Here is a 19,435-nt window from a genome sequence, read left to right as displayed (position 1 = left end):
CTATTATTGACTCATCTTAGTTGTAGCACCAGAGTATCCCTCCGACCTCCAGATGGGGCACGACGGGGGATGTAGTCCCCGACCGGCTCCAGACGCCGCGGTGAGCTCCACTCCAGTCCGGGTTTTGTGCGCGCCCCGCCGGCCCCAGCAGCTTATCTCCGCTCCCTTTGTGTTTGAACCCTTTTCACTGTGGTTCACGGTTACATGGAGCCGGGAAACCTGCAGGGAAACGTCTCCGTCCGCCTCCTCCGCAGCTCCCTCATGTCCAAGGGACAGGAACCAGACTTCCCCGGCGATGAGGTGTTCATGGGCCGGTTCCCCGTCCACCGCGCCTGCCGGGATGGAGATGTCGGGGCTCTGGTGTCTCTGTCCGAGCAGCACCGGGCTCACCTCACCGCTGAGGACCCCTGTTACGGGTGGACCCCCGTTCACTGGGCGGCTCACTACGGACAGGTACGGATTAAGTTGCGAGAGATGCACCGATCGCCTCCATTTTGGCTCAAACTGTCTGTGATTTGATCGATTTATTGAGACACTCGCTCCCCACAACTTAAATACAGTTAGTTTCACACGCGCAGTTATAGCAGATGTAATAATGGCTTTGTTTGATTCTCGTGTTTAGTGACTGGAGTTTATATTTAATGGAAATAACGCGCAGTTCGTTCATCCTGTCACATCAGACACGCGGGGCTTTCCTGTCTGATCGGCTACTGTTATGTCTAATTATCACTGTGTAATAAAGTTTTACTGTACGATAAAAAAGAAAAAAATTCAATAAGTGGATTGCAGGATTTTCATTGGTTCCGGTGTAGCCAATGGCCGCTCAGGCGCCAAATCACCTGAAGGTAAACAGGAAATATTGAAATATACACACACATCATATAAACACTTAAAAACTACACGTGCCATGATTCAAGCTTTCAAAATGATGCATTATTAGTCATAATAAACAACTTTATTAATATGTAATACATTTCTGCACAAAGTACTACACATTTGTAAAGAAAATACAGAAGGAAGTACATTATATTAATGGTAATAATAATTAATTTGATAAAATAACAATGACAAACTTACCCCACAAGTAAATTCAGCAATTTGCCTCCTGAAAAAAAGTCGATATAAATATCTTTTATAATCTATAGTTTATTAACCACACATTTATTGTAAAAACACACTTTCTTAAATGTAACTCTTTCAACAAAACAACAAAATCTTCTTTATCTAAATTTAGACCTTTATCCTTCAGCCCTGCGTTGACTCGAGCCTCCCGGTTGTTCGATGACTCTTTTTGTTTTTCATTGTTTTATTTGCCACTCCTCACCTTATTGCCTCGCCCTCTGTGTTGCAGCTGGAGTGCGTGGTGCGCCTGGTGCAGATGGGCTGTGGCGTGAACGTGGGGAGCAGCCGCTTCGACCAGACGCCGACGCACACCGCGGCGTTCGGAGGGCACCCCCACTGTGTGGTGTGGCTGACCCAGGCCGGAGCGGATGTCAACAGGCAGGTCAGTGGTGGATGTGACCTTTAACCTGTGATTCACACAAAAGCACGTTTATTTCTTTGGAGCTTTTTGCATCATCGTGTAGGATTATGCTGTAGAAATCAATTATCAACATCAAACTTTACTCCAGTGGTGGAGAACAACACTGATCAGGCAACCATCCCCACCCCCCGTCCCTGGCATGTTCAGTGTTCAGCACCAGAGGAACCTTTTAAGGTGGATTGAACAGATTTATTAGTCCAGTCCAAGGCGACACCACTCATAGTTTTCATCTCATTTCCTCCCTCAGAGTGTGTCTCTTGAGATTTGTTTAAAAATAGTCACATTCCTTTTTGTTCCTTTTATCCAAACCGCCCTCGCTTCATTCCAAACTGACAACAGTGATCTGAGGAACCTCATCAGAGCTGCAGCGACTCAATGTCTGACAGTGATACATTCTGCAGGTGTTTTGCGTCCAAGTGACATTTTGGCTTATCTCCATTAAAGCTATCTGAATATGATAAGCAGATAAATTACAAAGCCACCGTTGCATATTAATGTGTTCTTCCTGTTTTGCTTCCCTCTTGGTCTGTTTACCTGCGGGCATCCAAAAGCCTGCTTGAGTGTGATTGGTCCACCTAGAAATGGATATCACAAGGCTTCCATACCTTTTTATAAATGGACATCTCCACATTGTGTTCCCAGGACTTTGTGGGTGAGGCCCCCATCCACAAGGCGGCTCGGTCAGGTAGCTTGGAGTGTATCCAGGTCCTGCTGATAGCAGGTGCTAAACCGCAGTAAGTACCCCGCAGTCTGAGCCGTGTGCGCAGCGACACAGCAGTTCTGTCACGCTGAGTGTGAACCACAGCAGCAGGTACACTTCTCTTCTCACGGGGGTTTGTTAATGGAGAAAAAATCTAATTGCTGTTTAAAGACACTGGGGGGTTTTGAACTGCCGCTGGTGTCAGATTTGTCAGTATAGCTATAAACTAACAACAGTGATGATAGATACATAAAATATATACACTAATTTGCATTTTTTCATATAGATTGAACTCTAACATCCACTAATTCAATGTGACATAGATAAAGATTAATCCTGAATAGGCAACATAGGTTTGACATCTGTGCATTTACACTGTGTTTCCTAAAATTATAGAAACGCTGCTGCTGTGGTGTTGATATATATTGCTCATGTAACATCAGCTGGTTTGGAGGAAACAGGCCGCACTGGTTTACTTTCCCTTATCGTCATCTTCTTAGTAAGAATTTCTTATGATAGGAATATTGGACTTTGTACCAGTAATACTAAAAAAACGGAAATTTGGAAATATCGCTAATGATAATCACGTTATTACACCAGCTTTAAATCCTCATTTGGTTTGTTTTATTTCTATTTTTTTAAATGTCCATTCATGTCTACGTAATGCAATAAGGTCAGAATACTCCACATGTCTTAATTAGACTATTGATTAGTCTGAGTATGACCTTATTCTTTGCTGTTGTGCTGTTGTGACCCACATCTACAACCCCACCAGTCAGAATACACTGCTGATGCTGGGATAGGCTTTACATATAGATATTCAGCACACAATGTGACATGGAGTGTAAATGTCCCTTAAGAGACTGACTCATTTCTAGAAAGTTTGTGAGGAACAGAAAGCTGCGGCAAACCGTGGGCTCTATCTCACTTCAAAACATTAGTGTTAGATTCAGCACTGCCTCACATGATTGGCTCCCACCCACAGGGGGTCTGGGTTGTATTCCAGATTCCTAGTGGCAACTCTCCTCCAAACCAGCTGATTTGAAAGTGGGATAAGATTTAATACAGTCGTATAATTCACAATGATAGTAATGTTATTTGTGTGTAGTTTTTTTGTTCCTTCCTTTAGAAATGTTCTGATATTCAAATGTTAAGAGTTTATTCTTGAGAATTTTGACATGATGCAAAGGCTGAAAAGCTCACGTGTTTCCATTTACATGTGGCACACTGACAAAAAGGCATTTATATACATTCAAATATAATAATATAACTAGAATATTTCAATTGTTCTCCTCAACTTACATTATCTATTATACTAATTATATCATAACATCTGGGGAGGGGAGAGAGTGAGAACAATTATTTCTAATGATTTTGCTTTAGAAAATGACAATTTGAAATCAGAAGACAAGAACACAATGATTTAAGCCAACAAGCTAAACGTTTTAATTTGGAGTTACTTCATCCTTAATGTTGAGCACACATAATAATAAAGTTGAGCTGAGAGTTCCGATCAGGTTGCTGCTGATGATGCTAAGAGTAAAAGTGAAAACTTCAAATAGCTGCCACCAAGCCTCTGTCCTTACATTTTTACTTATATGTGGACAGGCTTTGGATTTGTCTTTTATTTCTCTTGAACAGCAGATGGCCCTTGTACTTTGTCATATTTAGTAAATGCTTACTTTTCTTCAGTGCAGTTGGTAGAGGATCGAACTGAGAAGGATATCAAACGGTTCCTGGTGGATTTGAAATTGGTGTCAGTAAATACACATCGTGAGCTTTTCAGCCTCTGGGGCTTTCACAATCAGCCCCAGTGAATAGGTTGTGTAGAAACTTGTGCTAAATGTGACTTTTAACCTGACACTGTTTAACTGGTATGTTACATTTTGTTGCTTTTGCACCATGTTCTCTATTGTGTAAAGAAAGGATGGACTATGCTGGCCGAGACAAACACCCCTGCACGTTCTGATGTTTTGCAGCTATTGAATTTGAACATGATTGTCTCAAGTAATCCCAGAAAGAGGGAGCAATCCATATAGGCACTGCAGAATCTGGCACACGTGCATCAGCGAGCATCTTTACAGTTGTGGCAATGAGTGTTCACTATCGCTTCCTACAGTTTCTGCAGCTGGCAAACTGGCGAGGTATTTCCTGCAGTGATTGGTTTCCATGCTAAGACAGCACTGATGATGATAGCCATGTCAAGACATGCATGCCATAGCTTACCACTAACTGTTTTCAGACTCTGTGCTAACAAACTGTACTGGACGTGTCTCAGGAGTCAGCGTAGGAGTCTCAGATGGAGGATTATTGTGACCGTGAAGAATCGCAGCAAGTCACACATGAAATGAAATGCCTCCTTGAACTGTTTATTGAATCAATGTTATGATTAATTATAATTGTTTAACTGATGGATGTTATTAATACAGGGTTTCTACACAGTCTGGAAAGTGTAATATTATATGTGACAAAAAAATCCCACCTCAAAGGTCCAGTTGTCTCGACTAATAACTGTATGTAAAGATGGATGAGGGCTCTTAAAGTCAAAACATCAAGATCACCCCCTGGTGGCTGTTAACAGTAGGTCATAAACACCACCTCCTCCATGTTAGTAAACGGGCCATGGGTCAAACAAAAAAGGGGGGTGCAAGGCAAACCTCACTAAAAGCCTCCATGCTCAAAAACCTGACGGACACTGAAACTGTGTAGGAACTCTGAAGCTTGTCTCAACACCAGACATGACACATTCTTTATAACACAAAGACGAGGATCAAATATTAACTAATTCGTAATGAGTTAGTTTTTTATCTATAGTCTGAGAGAAGATTGCCAGTCAAGTTCTAATTGTGCTGATACAATAGACGAGCACTGCTAACAAAGCTAAATAAAAAAGTACTTGACCAATCTGGAACTTAATGAAGAACCTGGTCCCTGCATAGAGTCCCTGCAAAGATTCCTAGTAAATGGAGAAAGTTTCTCAGGTGGAAACACAGCTAAATATTCTCATTTACTCTTACTATTAAGAGAATTTGCAGTTTTCAGTTTAACCAAGTTGTATGTTTTTGTTCTATGGTCTCAATGCAGAAAACTCCAGCAACAAAATCTAGCCTGGCCTGAGGTGCAGCTAATTAACTTGAAATGTTTCACTCTGTTAAAAGCAGTGTATTTCTTTCAGAATAGAGCCTGAAATGTTTCAAAGAAACTGAAAACAGGGCTTTTCACTTTCAGCTACATTTGCCCTGAGCCAATGATCATGTCCAACTTACAAATTCTAAAATTTACTACTTTAATCGTAAAAATGGCAAATGAAAATATGTAAGTATTGGCCCTCATTTTAATTGTGTCGGGTTTTGAGGAAGATTCATTTATAACTGAATTTGATTATCCCAGATCCCAGTTGGGAGACATTTCATTTGATGTAAATGACCTAGAGTGAGGATGTTTCATTTACTAGGACAGTGTTATTTAAAATTTAAATGTACTTGATTGTCTTAGGCTTTTTTCTTTTGTCATAAACCCTGAGATAGCGTTGATGTTAGACTTTATTGATTTCGCGTTGCGGAGGGAGATCGTCCCGACCGGAACACGTTGAGGAGACGCTGTGTTGTCTCAGCTGTCTCCCGTGACCACGGCTCTGTTTGATGAGCACAGGGTCCTGACGACCTCTCTCTGCAACACGTACAGCCTGTTATATGCGATGAGAGCCGGTCAGAGACGAGAGCAGGATGCAGTCAGACAGTTTGAGATGAGCTGCTGTGACGTCTCCACAGGAAGTGGTTTTGTTTGACTCTCCCCTCTTCTCGTTTAGTGTAAAAAATGCCAGCGGGCAGACGGCGGCGGACCTGGCCCAAGCTCACGGCTTCCTCGACTGCTTCCGCTTCATCTCCAACGCCCAGAAGCACCTGCTGCAGCTCGGCGGCCTCCACGTGAACGGCGTGCAGAGCGGGGGCGTGCCCTGTGGTGTTGGCCGGCTCAACAGAAAGAGGCTGCCGACCACCGTGGAGCCCGGACACCTGAAGAAGGCCAGGAGAGCAGAGGGTGAGAAATGGGCTGGTTTCCTGTAGGTCTTGTTACAATCGTTCAGTACATTAAATGCAAAATGCTGAAAACCAAGTCACCTATTATATCTCTTCTCAAACATTAAAGAACACATCACTAGTTTTTATTGGTAAATAGCCCTAACCACATAAATCCCCCAATTCCAGTCCGTAGATTGTTTTTAAAGACGAATGAATAAAATGTGTATTTGGACTTTTCCTTTGATCCCTGTCCCGTCCACTAACACGTCCCTGTGTCTGTCCATTGCAGATGTGCTGGCGCAGATGCACAGCAGTGGAGGGGAGGAGGTGGAGAGCATGAACATGGAGTCTGCACAGGGGCTCAGCTCAGGTGGGACTGGAGCTTCTGTGGCTTAATGTGGAGATCACAAATAGAAAAGTAGTGTTGCTGCTTATGAAGAGACTTACTGTGAGATTTCTTTTCAAAAGCAGACGATGACACCAAAGGCGTCGCCAACGGCCATCACCACGCGCTGCCTCGTGCGGCCCAGGTTGAGCCCGAGCCGCTAAAAGCATCCCCCCCTCCTCGGCGCTCGTCGGCTGACATGTGCGGCTCCCTGCATCTGACCGGCAGCCCCAGCAGCTGCGTGTCCCAGCGGCCGGCCTGGTGGGGGCTGATGGGAGCCGAGCGCGGGGACTTCCAGCATTACGGACACTACCACGGCTTCGGGGACACCGCGGAGGAGCTGAACGACAGCATCCAGGCTGAGCTCAGATACAAGCAGGCCGTGGCCAGCACCGTCCACCTCTACCACGGATCCTAGACAGAGAGTCGGCGTCCAGAGCCCGGCCCCTGGAGACATCCTCTCCGACACGCCGTCCCCTAACTTTAAAAGGATCACTTATATTTCGGAAAGATCTTTTGGCCGCTAAATCTAGAGTCACTACTACAGATAAAAGGAGGTCATGTTGGATCATCTTTAAACATAGACCCCAGTTCAGACCTGGTGTAAACATCCGTCCTGAGAGATGTGATCATGGGTGGTCACAAGAGATTGAATCCCAGAAGAGAACACAAGCACTTAACGCTGACCACCTACGATCGGATCTCCCATAATGGACTTTAATACAATGTCTGAACAGGGCGGGGGGAGGGGTACCATACTTACTGTACCTGTTTCGAGTTTTTAAAGTTCCTTTAGTGACAATTTACCCTACTTTGTATAGCCTTTACTGCTTTCCAGGATTTTTGTAAGAGTTGACCTGGGACTCAGTATCTAAAGTCCTGTCCTCGTCGTGGGGCTGCCAGGTCCGTGAATCAAACAACCAATCAGACAGCTTTGATTCGGACGATTTCACACACACGATTTCCTATTTTATTCCACATTTACAACTTTGATTTCTTTTTTGTTAGTGTACTGCTACCGCTGTCTGGTGTTTATTATTAAGAGCTATTTAGTTTGATTGTATGGCGTTTTGTGTGTGTGTGTGTGTACAGTGGTCGAGGTGTGTAGACGTTGAGGCTGTCCTCTCTGAATGTGCCGTCCTTCAGCCGGGAGGAGCAATCGCACAGAGAACTGAAAACCCAGCTCGCCTTGATCTACCAAAGGGAATGTGTTTTGCAGCTTTTACTTTGAAAAATCAATTGTTTGTTGTATTTATACTTTAGAGCAGGTGAATGTACTGTCATTTTTTATAAAGGATACTGTTTGTTGGGACATGTTGGGAAACTGCACTAAGTGCCAAAGGCTGTTTTATACTCGTTCTGGTTTGGCCTCTTTTCCTATTAAAACTTTTTTGCAGTTTGGTAAAAAAATATTGACATGAGTGAGTTTTTGTTCTTTTACAAATGTGTCCATCACAGCCAAGTAAAATACTTTCAAAAAATGCTTTATTTCTAATCTTAAATATCACTTCAATTTATAAATTATTAAAAAGAGCAAAGTGCAGGTTACAACAGCAGCTCGAGCAGTTCTTGATGAAAACACAACGCGGAGAGAGCAGCTCACGTGACAGCTCGTCACCTCCTCAGATCCAGCTTCATCGTCTTCTGCAGACTGGCTATGCTGGCGTCCAGAGCCGCGAGGCCGTCCCTGAACGCCGCCTCGTCTCTGGTGTCAAAGGTCGACCCGGATCTCATGCTGCAGTCGGACCACAGAGACTCCACGTCGCAGTGGGACAGCGTGGCGTTCAGCCGCCGCCCGCACGGCTCCGCCTCACTCAGACGCTGGGACTGGTCGGTCTGAGGGGCCGGAGCGTTTGCGGGTTTGTCTGAGCTGCTTCTCTCCCTCTCTGCGACCACGTGCTCGGCGGGCGCGGGATCAAACTGCCCGAGAGACATCAGGTACTGGGTGACGCGCTCGTTGGGGAGCTGCTGGGGCGTCGGCGGCAGAGACTCGACAACTGTAGAACAATCTGATGACCCCTGACTCTGAAGCATCCTGAAACAGACGGGGAGGAGAGAAGAGGAGAGATCTCCAATCACAGAATCCATTGCCTATTACTCTCAGCACTGATAACACACATCAAACACACACCTCTTCAAGTTCCCAATCTCCTCCAGTCTTTGTCGACCAAGTGACTCCAACTCGCTCCTCTGTCGCTCCGTGTCCACCAGCCGGCTCCGAGCTGCTTCCAGGTCTGCACACAAACACCACATCAGCACGATAAAAGCACACGTATATGGCATCTCCCTCAAGTTCAGTTGAATCTATTTTGTCTGATGTATATCTAAACGTTGCTGGTAAGACGGATACAGAGGAGATCACAGAACCTGTCCTGATGGCTGTGTTCTCTGCCTCTCGCCCTCTCAGCTGGCTCTGCGTGTCCTGAAGATCCTTCCGGAGCTCCGCCAGGTCATGCTGCAGCTCTCGCAGCTGGAGCTGAGCGGTGGTGACCTCCTCCTGCAGGATGGTCACTGTGGAGACACACAAGTCAGATTAGTCCCATTCCCATTGAGTCCCAATCTGTGATCCTGACAGAGCACACACACTAATCACCTTCTGAGTTACTCTCCGTGTCCTGTCGTCTCTCTGCTTTCTCTTTCTCCATCAGCTGCTGGTTCAGGATCCTCACGCGCCTGACACACAGAGACACACATTTTAATGTAGCCTACTAATGTGAGGAAACACACACAAACACACACTCATTGAGGGTCCACGTGCTGCAGCACCTGCGGAGCTGAAGGTTTTGGTCGTGCAGCGGCGACAGGTCTGCAGCGCTCTCAGTGTGGATGTTTAAACCACCGTCATTCAGCACTGGTGAGGACACAGCCTGCTCCAGGTGATGGAGCAGCCTCTCTGCTACACTGCCTGCACACACACACACAGACACAAACGTTGGATAAGCTGTCGGCTGTAACATCTCTCTCTATGGGTTAGAGTCTAATCACCACTGGACAGACAGAAAGAGTTTAAATATGTGGATTTCAGGATGTGTACTACAGTTACCTTGTCCAGTGATCAGAGCCTTGAGTTCTCTCAGCAAATACTGAACCTTCTGCTCCTTCACATCTTCTCCTGCACTGTACAGTTCCCTGCTTTGTGGGTCCTGAGGAACTTCCTGCACCGGACCAGGTTCCAGACGCATGTCCGACACCTTCGTGGTACAACTGTGTGTGTTTGAGGGGGTGTGTCCGGCGGCTGCATGTGTGGCAGTGTGTTGTGTGTCGGTGTCTCTCACGGGGACAAACTCCTGCTCGTCACTGGACGGGCCCTCTGTCTGACCTGGAGGCAGCTGAGAGGACGACTGGTGCACAGACAGGAGGACGGAGGTGTGGGGCGGAGGGGTGGAGGCCTGGGGCTGGGGTGGAGGGGGGGAGGGGGAGTGGTGAGCTTTGGTGTGAACTCGCCTCAGGGTTGGATGCAGCTTCACCCCCGAGTGTGCAGCCGGAGTGGGGGACTGGGGGGTTGGAGTGGTGCTGCCTGCTCCACGCTGGCCTGACGGAGGGATCTTGTGCACTGGAGGTGGAGAGAAGAGAAATTAGTCAAATTTAAGAGAGGACTGGTACCGAAAGCATCACCACTCACATTTTCACTACTGCTCCTGTCCCAAAGTAAAACACACTCACACACACATCTACCTGTCTTTTTAGGCACTTTCTTCATGGGCTTCTTCCCCAGTGAGGTGGGAGGTCTTGATTTGGCTGCTCCACACGTCCCTGCTCTATGAAGTCTTGGGGAGACTTCTACAAACACACACACAGTGTCATTATGACAGAATAGGATTTCTTTACTTGACTAACGCCCATCAGATAAATGAAACTCGTCCGACCTGTGGTGTCAGCCTGAAGGATGCCGCTGAGCAAGGCAGCACAGCGGTCCAGACCCTGGTGGAGGGTGGTGACCTGAGAGAAGAGGACACAGCTGTGAGCATCACATCTGCACCGACTCCACTTTGTAACATTGTTCAGGAAAGCGCTTTTCATTATCCGTTCTCTCTTGTGTCTTCTTTACTGTTGCAGATCCACTAACTCCATTCACCTGCTCCTCTGGGTCTGTGGAGTACAGGGAGTAGGCCGGCTCGGGGGGGCGGGCGGGTGTTCCCAGATTCACTCTGAAAACACAAGTTGGACAACATGTGCTGTCAGTATACTGAGGATGAAGAGTAAAACGTGAAAAGAAATTCAAAGAAAGGGCCAACGTGCTCACTGTCGTCTGGGCGGCTGCACTTTGGCTCCTCCCATCAGCCTCCCTGATGTCACCGCCTGCCAATCACAAGCCACACATTTCAAACTGAGTCTTACTGTGTCAGACACTGTGTCAGACACTGAGGAATTTAGAAACACAGTAGACACCGCCCTCCAGCTTACTAGTGGTTGAACTAGATATATGATTTATAGATTTTTAATGAGTTATGCAGAAGGTGTGCCCCGCCTAGGGCGAGACACCACTATTTAAAAAAAGAGAGTACAAAAAGAGAGAAAGTAGAGTAACAGCAACAAACACTGTCTAACACTAACCCTAACCCTACCCCTGTTGTCAGGGATGTTATTAAATCGAACAGTTTTCAGTGCCAGAGGAAGGTTTCCTGTTTTTAGCATCGACCCCTTAATAAGTTTGCTGCAAGTTTGCTGCAACATAAGAGTCATAGGTAAGCTTGATATGAATATATGTTTGTAATGTTGGTGTCTTCAAAGTCAGCAAATAACTTCCATCTAATTGTATGTATCTGCATGATAAATCATACCTATGCATATATTGTAATTCAGCTCTGTCGCACATGGAGAATCATGTGATTTACTCTTATTGATTACATTACATGTCATTTGGCTGACGCTTTTGTCCAAAGCGACTTACAATTAGTACACTCAACATTCATGAGAGGCCATTTTTTAGGGGTTCAGTATCTTGCCAAGGACACTTCGGCATGCAGATGGGAGAGAGCGGGGTTTGAACCTGCAACCTTCATGTTGAAGAACCACCACTCTAACCACTAGGCCACACCGCCCCCACAGTGTGGCTCAACTAATCAATTTGCAGAAAACAAGTTTTTCTATAGTGGGATGATCATATTTTCTGTTAATGCAGAAAGTGTTTATTTGTATTTAACCCCAGGCTGCTCATGAAGTGTCCCTTCACCCAGCCCTGCATCCCATAATGTTTACAACCAGCTAATTCACTACATTATTGAAGAAAGGTTTTAAACAGGCAACTCCCGGTCATGGGATCTTTGTATGTTCATGATCAGTTGGAGATGCGTTTGGCCTTCATCATTTTACTGATAACAAGTAGAAAGTAAACACACCGACTCATTAATCCTCGTCAGTCGTGTTGACAGCAGTCGGTTGTCACTACTGACACACGAGTAGCACGTGTCAAACATCCAGAGGCACCGACAGTTAGCTCTCCTAGCTCACCTTGTGTTTAGCTGTAGCTTTCATGGTGAACGACGCTTCCTGTTCTCCACCAGCTGCTGTCTTCTCGCTTTCCGTAATGTTCCCTTCATCCACGGCTCTGCTCCCTGCCCACAGCTTCCGGTTTGTTTCAAATTTGGAGACATGCGGTCAGCCAATCATAGGGGAGGAAGGCGTAGGCGGAGCTACAGAAGCAGGAAGCATACGTTCCGTTGGTGGAAAACGTGCGTATGTGGCCACGTGATTCACGAACAGCTCCGACTAAACGTCACTTCCTGTACTGAGTTTTAGCCGTGGTTCTTTCGCATACACTACACTGGACGCTGCTATAGACACACCGACAGGCCTTTCTTCAATTCCATTTTTTCCACAAATCAATTAACATTTTTAAATGATTTAACATTCTGTATCGCAACCTACAAGTGTTACAGATTGAATATTGTATTTAAATTATAACCATGCAAATGATGAGCCCTCAGATATTGTCTGTACCAACATGACAGCATCAGTTCTGAGGGATGGAATGCTCAGAAACTTCTAGTTTACATGTTTGTTAATTGTTTAGTGTAGCATGAAGTGCAGGGAAGACTCAAAGATATGTTTTCATTCTAATGAGAAAAGGATCAATCAGAACATATTTGAACAATTGAACTTGTTTTTAATCTTCAAGTCTTAGCTTGGAACACAATAACTTTTTGTTCTCTCTCATATTAACCATTTTCATGCAAGTGACAATTAAATAAAAAAAGAATAAAACAAAACAAAAGCTTTCCACAACATGCAGGTCTGAAGACGAACGCTCAGGAGAAGTAACATATTTCTCCATTTAAACAGCTCACTTGACATATTCCATTTTCTATTGAAACAACATCAGTGATAAAAATGCAACACGCTTAACAGCAAATTAGAACAGCTCAGATCGATGTGTGGGAGGCTGTGCTGCACCAATAGTCCCTCTACCCCCAGACTTCCTCTGCATCAGCTACCACTGGCACCTGGCTCTGCACTGTGCTGTCCTGAGAGAATCCTCCATGGGGACCCTGAGGACAGAAGACAAAGTGAGTACACCGAGGACAGACACCCACACTGTCAAAGATTATGAAACTGTAAAGTCGGGCCTGATACCTTTCTGGAGTCTGTCGAGGCAAAGTTCCTCCTGGAAGAGTTGAAATCATTGCTACCGGGGGCATTGAACGCATGCTCCTCTAACCACGGGGGCACGACTTGCTGGGCCTGTAATTCCAAATCATATACAGACACATAGGGCCAAAACTGTACGTCAAGTCCATCCACTAGTGATGCACAACCTCTGCACTGAGATGCCATCTTACCTTGGACAGGATTGTAACCAAGGAGCGAGCCAGCTGGCCATCTGCATCTGGGTCGAAGAAGGACACAGCCTTCCCAGTATTACCACAGCGGCCAGTTCTCCCAATACGGTGGACATACTCGTCAATGTTGTTGGGGATGTCAAAGTTCACCACATGCTGCACATCTGGAATATCCAGACCGCGGGCAGCTACGGAGGTCGCGACCAGGACTGGACATCTGCCAGAGCGGAACTCATTCAGGGCCATCTCTCGTTCGCGCTGCTCACGGTCACTGCCAGACAACACCAGACGTTAACCATGTGCATTAAAACAAACTGTAGAGTCCTGAATACATCACCTACCCGTGTATGCTGGTGGTTGGAACTTGCTCCTGGCACAAGTAAGCAGCAATAAAATCGGCTTGTCTCTTGGTCTCCACAAACACCATGGTGCGTTCCGTTCCTGCAGGCACACAAGGATCACTGATCCACACTAGAAGAGGCAAGTTCATCCCATCATTCATAAGCCACCAGAGATAAATTACCTGTGGCCTTCAGCAGGTCAAGGAGCTGCTCCCTCTTGCAGTACTTGGTAACCTCAATAAATGTCTGCTCTACATCACTGCAGGCTCCGCCCACCACACCCACAGCTAAGAACAGGTAGTCAGGCTTAAGGAAGTCAGCTGCCAACCTGTGAAAACATGCTTTAGGATTCATAGATGCAAACCAACAATCCAGGTCATGTAGAGAACAAGTAAAAAAGTAAAAGCTGCTGCTGATTGGGGTCCAGACCTCTGGATGTCCTCAGGGTAGGTGGCGCTGAACATCAGAGTCTGACGGTTATCTTTGGTTGGCATTCCAGGCGAGCCCACCAGACGACGCATGTCCGGCTCAAAGCCCATGTCCAACATGCGGTCAGCCTCATCCATTACTAAGTACCGCAGCTTCTCCAGCCCGACCTGAAGCACAGAAGGCGACCACTTATGTGTCTGAGACTTTAGCTGAATACAGAAGAACTGAAAAATCTTAATTAATTTACCTTCCCTCGTCCAATCATGTCCAACAGTCTTCCTGGTGTTCCACACAGTAAATTGCATCCATTCAAGATGTCTCTTATTTGGTGTCCAGTACTGACTCCACCATAAACAACCACTGGACGCACACATGTCCTGCAACATTCAACAAGCCAGGAAAAACACATTGTTTCATTCATTCATATTTGTTAGTGGCAATTGTAGCTTTTTCAAAATCTTTAACTATACCCAAAGGCAAACTTCCTGGCCTCCAGGTATATCTGGCAGATGAGCTCCCGGGTCGGGGCCACGATGATGGCTTCAGGCTCCTGCAGCTCACTGAAGCGACTGGCTGCCACTCCGTCGGCCATCAGCTGCTGCAGGATGGGGAGGAGAAACGCAGCCTGGTGGAGGGAGGACACATTTAAGCTCCGTCCACACTTACAGTTCAGGTGGTCGAATCACTCATCTCACCGTTTTACCAGATCCAGTCTGGGCACAGGCCATGAGATCTCTGCCAGCAGATATGATTGGTATGCCATGCTTCTGCACAGGGGTCGGCTTCACGTAACCAGATTTGTTGACGTTTTTTGCCAGGGATTCGCACAAGTGGGCCTCTTCAAAAGTCTGAACAGAATACATAAAACCAACCAGCTTCATGATTAATGATTTCAGCTTTAATTATTTGAAATCGGTTCAGTTTAGACTTGTTTGCTGCATCTTTAACCTTTACTGTATCAGGGTGGCTCCACCTGGCGGCAAAGAGGCCTTACTCTGCTGGTTAAATCAAACTTATACTGTCTTTTAACTTTTGATTTTGTTATATAAACCTGTTATCAGAATTTTATCAAATGATAAGCACTTCTTACCATGATTGCCTGCGGTGGGTTGGTCCCACTGATGTCCACCATTATGTCATCATACTTGTCAAAGTTTATGCCTTTTTCATAGTGGGCGAAAACAGCCTCTTCATCCTCCGAGAGAGTTGGTGGAATGTAAGTGACCTTTGGTCCTGAGGTTGAAAAGACATTCACCAGGTGGAGAAATCAACCTGCTGGACTGTTTTAATAAATTTACAGGGAAACTTTCATCAACTTACTTTCCTCCTCAGTTGCATCCTTCTGTTCTGGATCTCTACGTTCACCTGTATCACAAGCACTCACATCAGTGAAATGTTTAAAACTATATTAAGCAAATTATAGAGAAAGAAAAAACATTGATCTAACCTTGAGAAAAGATTGTTTCATCTTTTCCACGGTAGCCTGCACACACAAGTCACCCAATATTAACAAACATGATTACAAATATATATATCACTCTAAGTAAAGGTTTAATGATTGCTCACTTACCTCCTCCAAGTCCTCCTCTGCCACCCTGGTCACCTTCAACAAATCATCAAGTATTAATCCTCTGCATTTCAAAATCAAACTATATGACTTAAACAGTAACATATTTCTACAGGGGTTGAATCCAATACCTTGTCTGAAACCGCCTCCTCTTCCTCCTCTAAATCCTATTCATGACATACAATGATGAAATGAAACAGTTAGATATGGTGAAAACATTTTACTATTTGTGTGTATGTGGTTGGTGCTTAACAAAAAACAATACACTTGCCACTTTCACACGCTCTGTCATCGTTACCTGTAAAATAAAGATAGTTCAAATTAGTTGTAAGCTCTTTATGAGGACTTCAAATTGATCTGATTCCAAGTTGCCTCTGATCCAAACATGAAAACATTACCGGTCACTTCACTTCGGTCCACTCTGCCAAACCCTCTGCCACGTCCTGGTAAAATAAACATGACTTCATGAACAAGTTCAAAAATAATTCACTTGTTATTTGAGGTTCACCAAGCTTTCGCATCATCATCTCTGCTCTTCATAGATTCATTATAGAATGACTTCTATAGATTTGAGTTTTAGAGCCACCTTTCAGGCCTGCAGGGGACTGGTGTCTGATATTTAACACGTTCTCAGAAGCCTCAAACTTCTGCTCTCAAAAATGAAAGTTATTGCAATTATTCACTATTGATTAGTTCCTGTCTGATTGTATTTCATATTTTGTGTAGAAAACTCAAATCTGAGGCAGAGCAATAAATTATATTATATTAGAGTGGGTTGATTAGTTTGTAAGAGTTCATGTTTCACCTCGTCCTCTGAACCCATTTCTCTTGTCTCCTGTGTTGTTCCAGCTGTTGCCATCTATAAAGAACAAATCGGAGAATCAGTAGCATTCAGGCCTGAACTAACATTGGGGCTTATAAGGAGTCAGCTAACTAAACACTGAATGTCATGAAACAATTCGAATGTACAATGTACAGAGCTTAATGATTTTTTATAAATATGATATAAACTGTCCTGTCATTCTGGTACGGTGGTCAGAAAAGTAATAATGAATCAGATTGGCTCAAACACAGAAAATAAAAAAGGATTACGACTGTTGTCTGGGTTTCAAATGTCTACATTTCACATTCCAGGGCTGCAAAGACCATTGTATGCCCTGCAACATGAGATTAAAACAATTGACATCCAGAGTAGTCTGAATCTTTTCTGTTACAACAATTTGAGTTGGAAAATCACATCTGAGGTGCTATGCTGCCACCTATTGGTAGAAAACGGCAAAACAGCAAATGGCAGCTCCAATAAAGCTGAACAATGTGACTGCTGATGGTACTCACCACTTCCATTTTCATCCCCACCTTAAAAAATAGAAAGGGCAAAGTTAAGCTAATTTATCTCAAAATGCCACCTGTGGACAGGTGTTGTAAACTAGCATTTATGCTAATACACTGTAAACAATGCATCTGGTTCGTCCAATGACATTGTCATGTCCATGTCCAAATAAAATAAAATCAATCAATCTACAGTAGTAATGGACGTCAAGTCCTCCTACTCAGGGTTCTATTTTCATATCCACACAACCATATGCTACTACATTCCTAATGTATGGATCTAATTGTGTAGAAGCAACTATTGAGCTATTAGTTTAGTGTCTTACTTCACAAGTTATTAAGCCAAAGTGAAGTTGTCAACTAACACTCATACTTTTCAATAACATTTGATCAGCGGGCACCTGAGGAAAATGATCCTGAGAATCCTCCTCGTCTGCCTCTTCCACCGCGGCCTGGAGAGAAACGGAAAAAAAAAATATCTATCCATGTACCCAGAGTAGAGATAATCACTGCTCATTCTTTATTCAATTACCTTGTCCAAATCCTCCTTTGTCACCATTCCAGGAGTCTCCTTTTGGGGCTGAAAATATTCAGATCATTTTAAATAATGCATTATTTTAACTTGATAAGGAAAAGCCCCCCAAAAAAGGCAGAAGTAGTGCATTTTACAGGTTCAACGTGGATGTGAAATTGGATCAGTGAATAACAGAAGAGTGACCCTACCTTCACTTGATGCATGGCTGGTGGGTGCATCACAACCATTAGTAGTTTCCTACAATCAGGGGGTAAATGTTGGTCGTGCAAATGAGTACTTTTCTTTGGTACTTTGTGAGTAAGCTGACTTACATTTTCCTCCCACTCGTCCATGTTTGTTCACCCCTTGTCCTGACAAATAATAAATCTGTAGAAATTAAAAGAAAAGTATAAAAAAAATCGTTAATTATACTGTAACACTGATTGCAGAGGCGTGTAGCTAGCAGCCTTTCATTAGCGACATTTAGAAAAGAGCATAACGTTGCCGAAATACCGCGAGACTTCCATGAACAGCGAGAACTGTCAGCCTCGTGCCTTTTTTCGCTAACTCACTTTATGCTAACCCACGTGAAGCTAACCCTTAGCTAAAGCTACGAATTCAATCTATGGGCCAAATCGCTGGGACACATATTTAACAGGTGTTTTTTCTTGCCAGGATCTTTCTCCTTATTTAATGACCCTCCTCCCCCAAATCAACTTTCAACCCACTAAATTAAGCTAACCCACATGGAGCTGACACCCTTGCTGTCATTAGCTTGCTAGCTTGGCGGCTTATTGCCCCGCGCACACGAAGAGCGGGACAAGCACCTGCTGCATCGATGGAACCGCACAAACCAACGAAAAGAAAAACAGATTTCACGCAGATTTCAAAATCACGAATAAAAAATTCGCAGAAGTGACGCAAGTAAAATTAGCTAACCTGGCACTTATAGCAAAAGACAGCGAAATACGAATTCGTTTTCGGTTCCGTTTTGGAGTGTTTCACGAAATAACAGCGGGATGTATAATAAAAGTAGATGTTTAATATAGTTACCAAATGTCGGTCGGTGGTGGTGCCTCGTGCCGTCGGTGCCGCTCAGTTCCCTGGTCTGGTATCTGGACCGTGTGCAGAGCGTGATCAGCTACAGGTGCGATGGGTTGCCAGTTCCATTGCTTTCCGCCTCCCTCCCCCAACGGGCCTGTTACCGAAAAAACAAATGAAAAGTCAATTCTACTGCGAACTAAATAAACTGTGGTGTCCGATGGTTGTATGTATTGTGTTGATTCGCGTTTTGCTCGCATTCAAAACACCTCCATGTCAGTTGTCCCACTTTCTTACAGATCACCCCAATTCTACTTTATTTTGTAAAATGTGCTAATGGCAACCCTGACAAGATCCTTAACAAAATAAAATGTATACACACATAAATCATCTGATTTAGATTAATTACTGTTGTTCGCTTGATTTACATTTGTTAAATAAAGATTTTGAAGCTTTGGGTTAAGGACAGAAATGAGGACATTCTATCCTGTGACACAAATTGTGATTTATAAATTTGGGCTGTACAGATCAAATGTTATTGATTGATTGATTGGTTGATTGGTTGATTAATTGATTGACTGATACAAAAATGTATATAAAGCATAGCTCTATCGACAGACTCTTAAAGCTCAATCTACAGAAGGCCTAGTTAAATTTAGTTGTCAATTAACAACTGTTGGATGACATCAACACTCATGTATATCATGTATACTCATGCATACTGGGAAGCCTATTCGCATTTGTTTTGTGCTTTATAAGTGCTTTATCCTTTAATTCGATTTTGAGTA

At 44.4% G+C, this 19,435-nt stretch overlaps 3 protein-coding genes across 4 annotated transcripts; 1 reads left to right on the top strand and 2 right to left on the bottom strand.

Annotated features, from left to right (window-relative positions):
• The first annotated feature begins 97 nt into the window (after positions 1–97).
• Positions 98–8,059, top strand: LOC133933597 (ankyrin repeat domain-containing protein 10-like). Of its 2 annotated transcripts, none has more exons than XM_062380722.1 (6): positions 98–453; positions 1,352–1,504; positions 2,186–2,277; positions 6,052–6,281; positions 6,552–6,632; positions 6,734–8,059. In XM_062380722.1, the coding sequence occupies exons 1-6, from the start codon at positions 205–207 to the stop codon at positions 7,063–7,065; spliced, it is 1,137 nt and encodes a 378-aa protein (XP_062236706.1). In that variant the 5' UTR covers positions 98–204; the 3' UTR covers positions 7,066–8,059. The 2 variants fall into 2 exon arrangements, with proteins under 2 accessions (XP_062236706.1, XP_062236705.1); XM_062380721.1 differs by having other exon boundaries at positions 6,731–8,059.
• A 56-nt stretch (positions 8,060–8,115) lies between these two features.
• ccdc14 (coiled-coil domain containing 14) lies at positions 8,116–12,229 on the bottom strand. The gene is made up of 11 exons (XM_062380717.1): positions 12,099–12,229; positions 10,891–10,946; positions 10,723–10,795; positions 10,514–10,586; positions 10,323–10,427; positions 9,691–10,200; positions 9,414–9,552; positions 9,241–9,320; positions 9,015–9,158; positions 8,779–8,881; positions 8,116–8,682 (listed from the first exon to the last, which is right to left on the bottom strand). The coding sequence occupies exons 1-11, from the start codon at positions 12,120–12,122 to the stop codon at positions 8,262–8,264; spliced, it is 1,728 nt and encodes a 575-aa protein (XP_062236701.1). The 5' UTR covers positions 12,123–12,229; the 3' UTR covers positions 8,116–8,261.
• Positions 12,230–12,732: 503 nt separating this feature from the next.
• On the bottom strand, positions 12,733–18,761 carry ddx4 (DEAD (Asp-Glu-Ala-Asp) box polypeptide 4). Its single transcript, XM_062380716.1, has 23 exons — positions 18,660–18,761; positions 17,939–17,993; positions 17,816–17,864; positions 17,625–17,672; positions 17,494–17,544; positions 17,099–17,119; positions 16,569–16,622; positions 16,162–16,206; positions 16,035–16,061; positions 15,895–15,930; positions 15,767–15,799; positions 15,644–15,679; positions 15,517–15,561; positions 15,287–15,429; positions 14,892–15,044; positions 14,667–14,821; positions 14,444–14,573; positions 14,197–14,363; positions 13,950–14,095; positions 13,768–13,867; positions 13,427–13,697; positions 13,221–13,328; positions 12,733–13,135 (listed from the first exon to the last, which is right to left on the bottom strand). Exons 2-23 carry the CDS (start codon positions 17,957–17,959, stop codon positions 13,052–13,054), a joined length of 1,923 nt encoding a protein of 640 aa, XP_062236700.1. The 5' UTR covers positions 17,960–17,993; positions 18,660–18,761; the 3' UTR covers positions 12,733–13,051.
• Positions 18,762–19,435: the final 674 nt, after the last annotated feature.

The sequence above is a fragment of the Platichthys flesus genome, chromosome 22, assembly GCF_949316205.1.
Source record: "Platichthys flesus chromosome 22, fPlaFle2.1, whole genome shotgun sequence".
In the NCBI taxonomy this organism is placed as follows: Eukaryota; Metazoa; Chordata; class Actinopteri; order Pleuronectiformes; family Pleuronectidae; genus Platichthys; species Platichthys flesus.
This window is presented reverse-complemented; position numbering and strand designations above follow the sequence as displayed.

What these genes read in the sequence shown, in the direction of transcription:
- LOC133933597 (XM_062380721.1), top strand. Translation starts at nt 205, where the DNA reads ATGGAGCCGGGAAACCTGCAGGGAAACGTCTCCGTCCGCCTCCTCCGC. An exon ending in GGGCGGCTCACTACGGACAG is followed by an intron (nt 454 to 1,351) that starts GTACGGATTAAG and finishes TCTGTGTTGCAG; the next exon opens with CTGGAGTGCGTGGTGCGCCT. An exon ending in GAAGGCCAGGAGAGCAGAGG is followed by an intron (nt 6,282 to 6,551) that starts GTGAGAAATGGG and finishes TGTCCATTGCAG; the next exon opens with ATGTGCTGGCGCAGATGCAC.
- ccdc14 (XM_062380717.1), bottom strand. Translation starts at nt 12,122, where the DNA reads ATGAAAGCTACAGCTAAACACAAG. An exon ending in CCACAGACCCAGAGGAGCAG is followed by an intron (nt 10,587 to 10,722) that starts GTGAATGGAGTT and finishes CTCTTCTCTCAG; the next exon opens with GTCACCACCCTCCACCAGGG. An exon ending in CCTTCAGGCTGACACCACAG is followed by an intron (nt 10,428 to 10,513) that starts GTCGGACGAGTT and finishes GTGTGTTTGTAG; the next exon opens with AAGTCTCCCCAAGACTTCAT.
- ddx4 (XM_062380716.1), bottom strand. Translation starts at nt 17,959, where the DNA reads ATGGACGAGTGGGAGGAAAAT. An exon ending in CAAAGGAGGATTTGGACAAG is followed by an intron (nt 17,545 to 17,624) that starts GTAATTGAATAA and finishes GTTTCTCTCCAG; the next exon opens with GCCGCGGTGGAAGAGGCAGA. An exon ending in GCCAGGAAGTTTGCCTTTGG is followed by an intron (nt 14,574 to 14,666) that starts GTATAGTTAAAG and finishes TGAATGTTGCAG; the next exon opens with GACATGTGTGCGTCCAGTGG.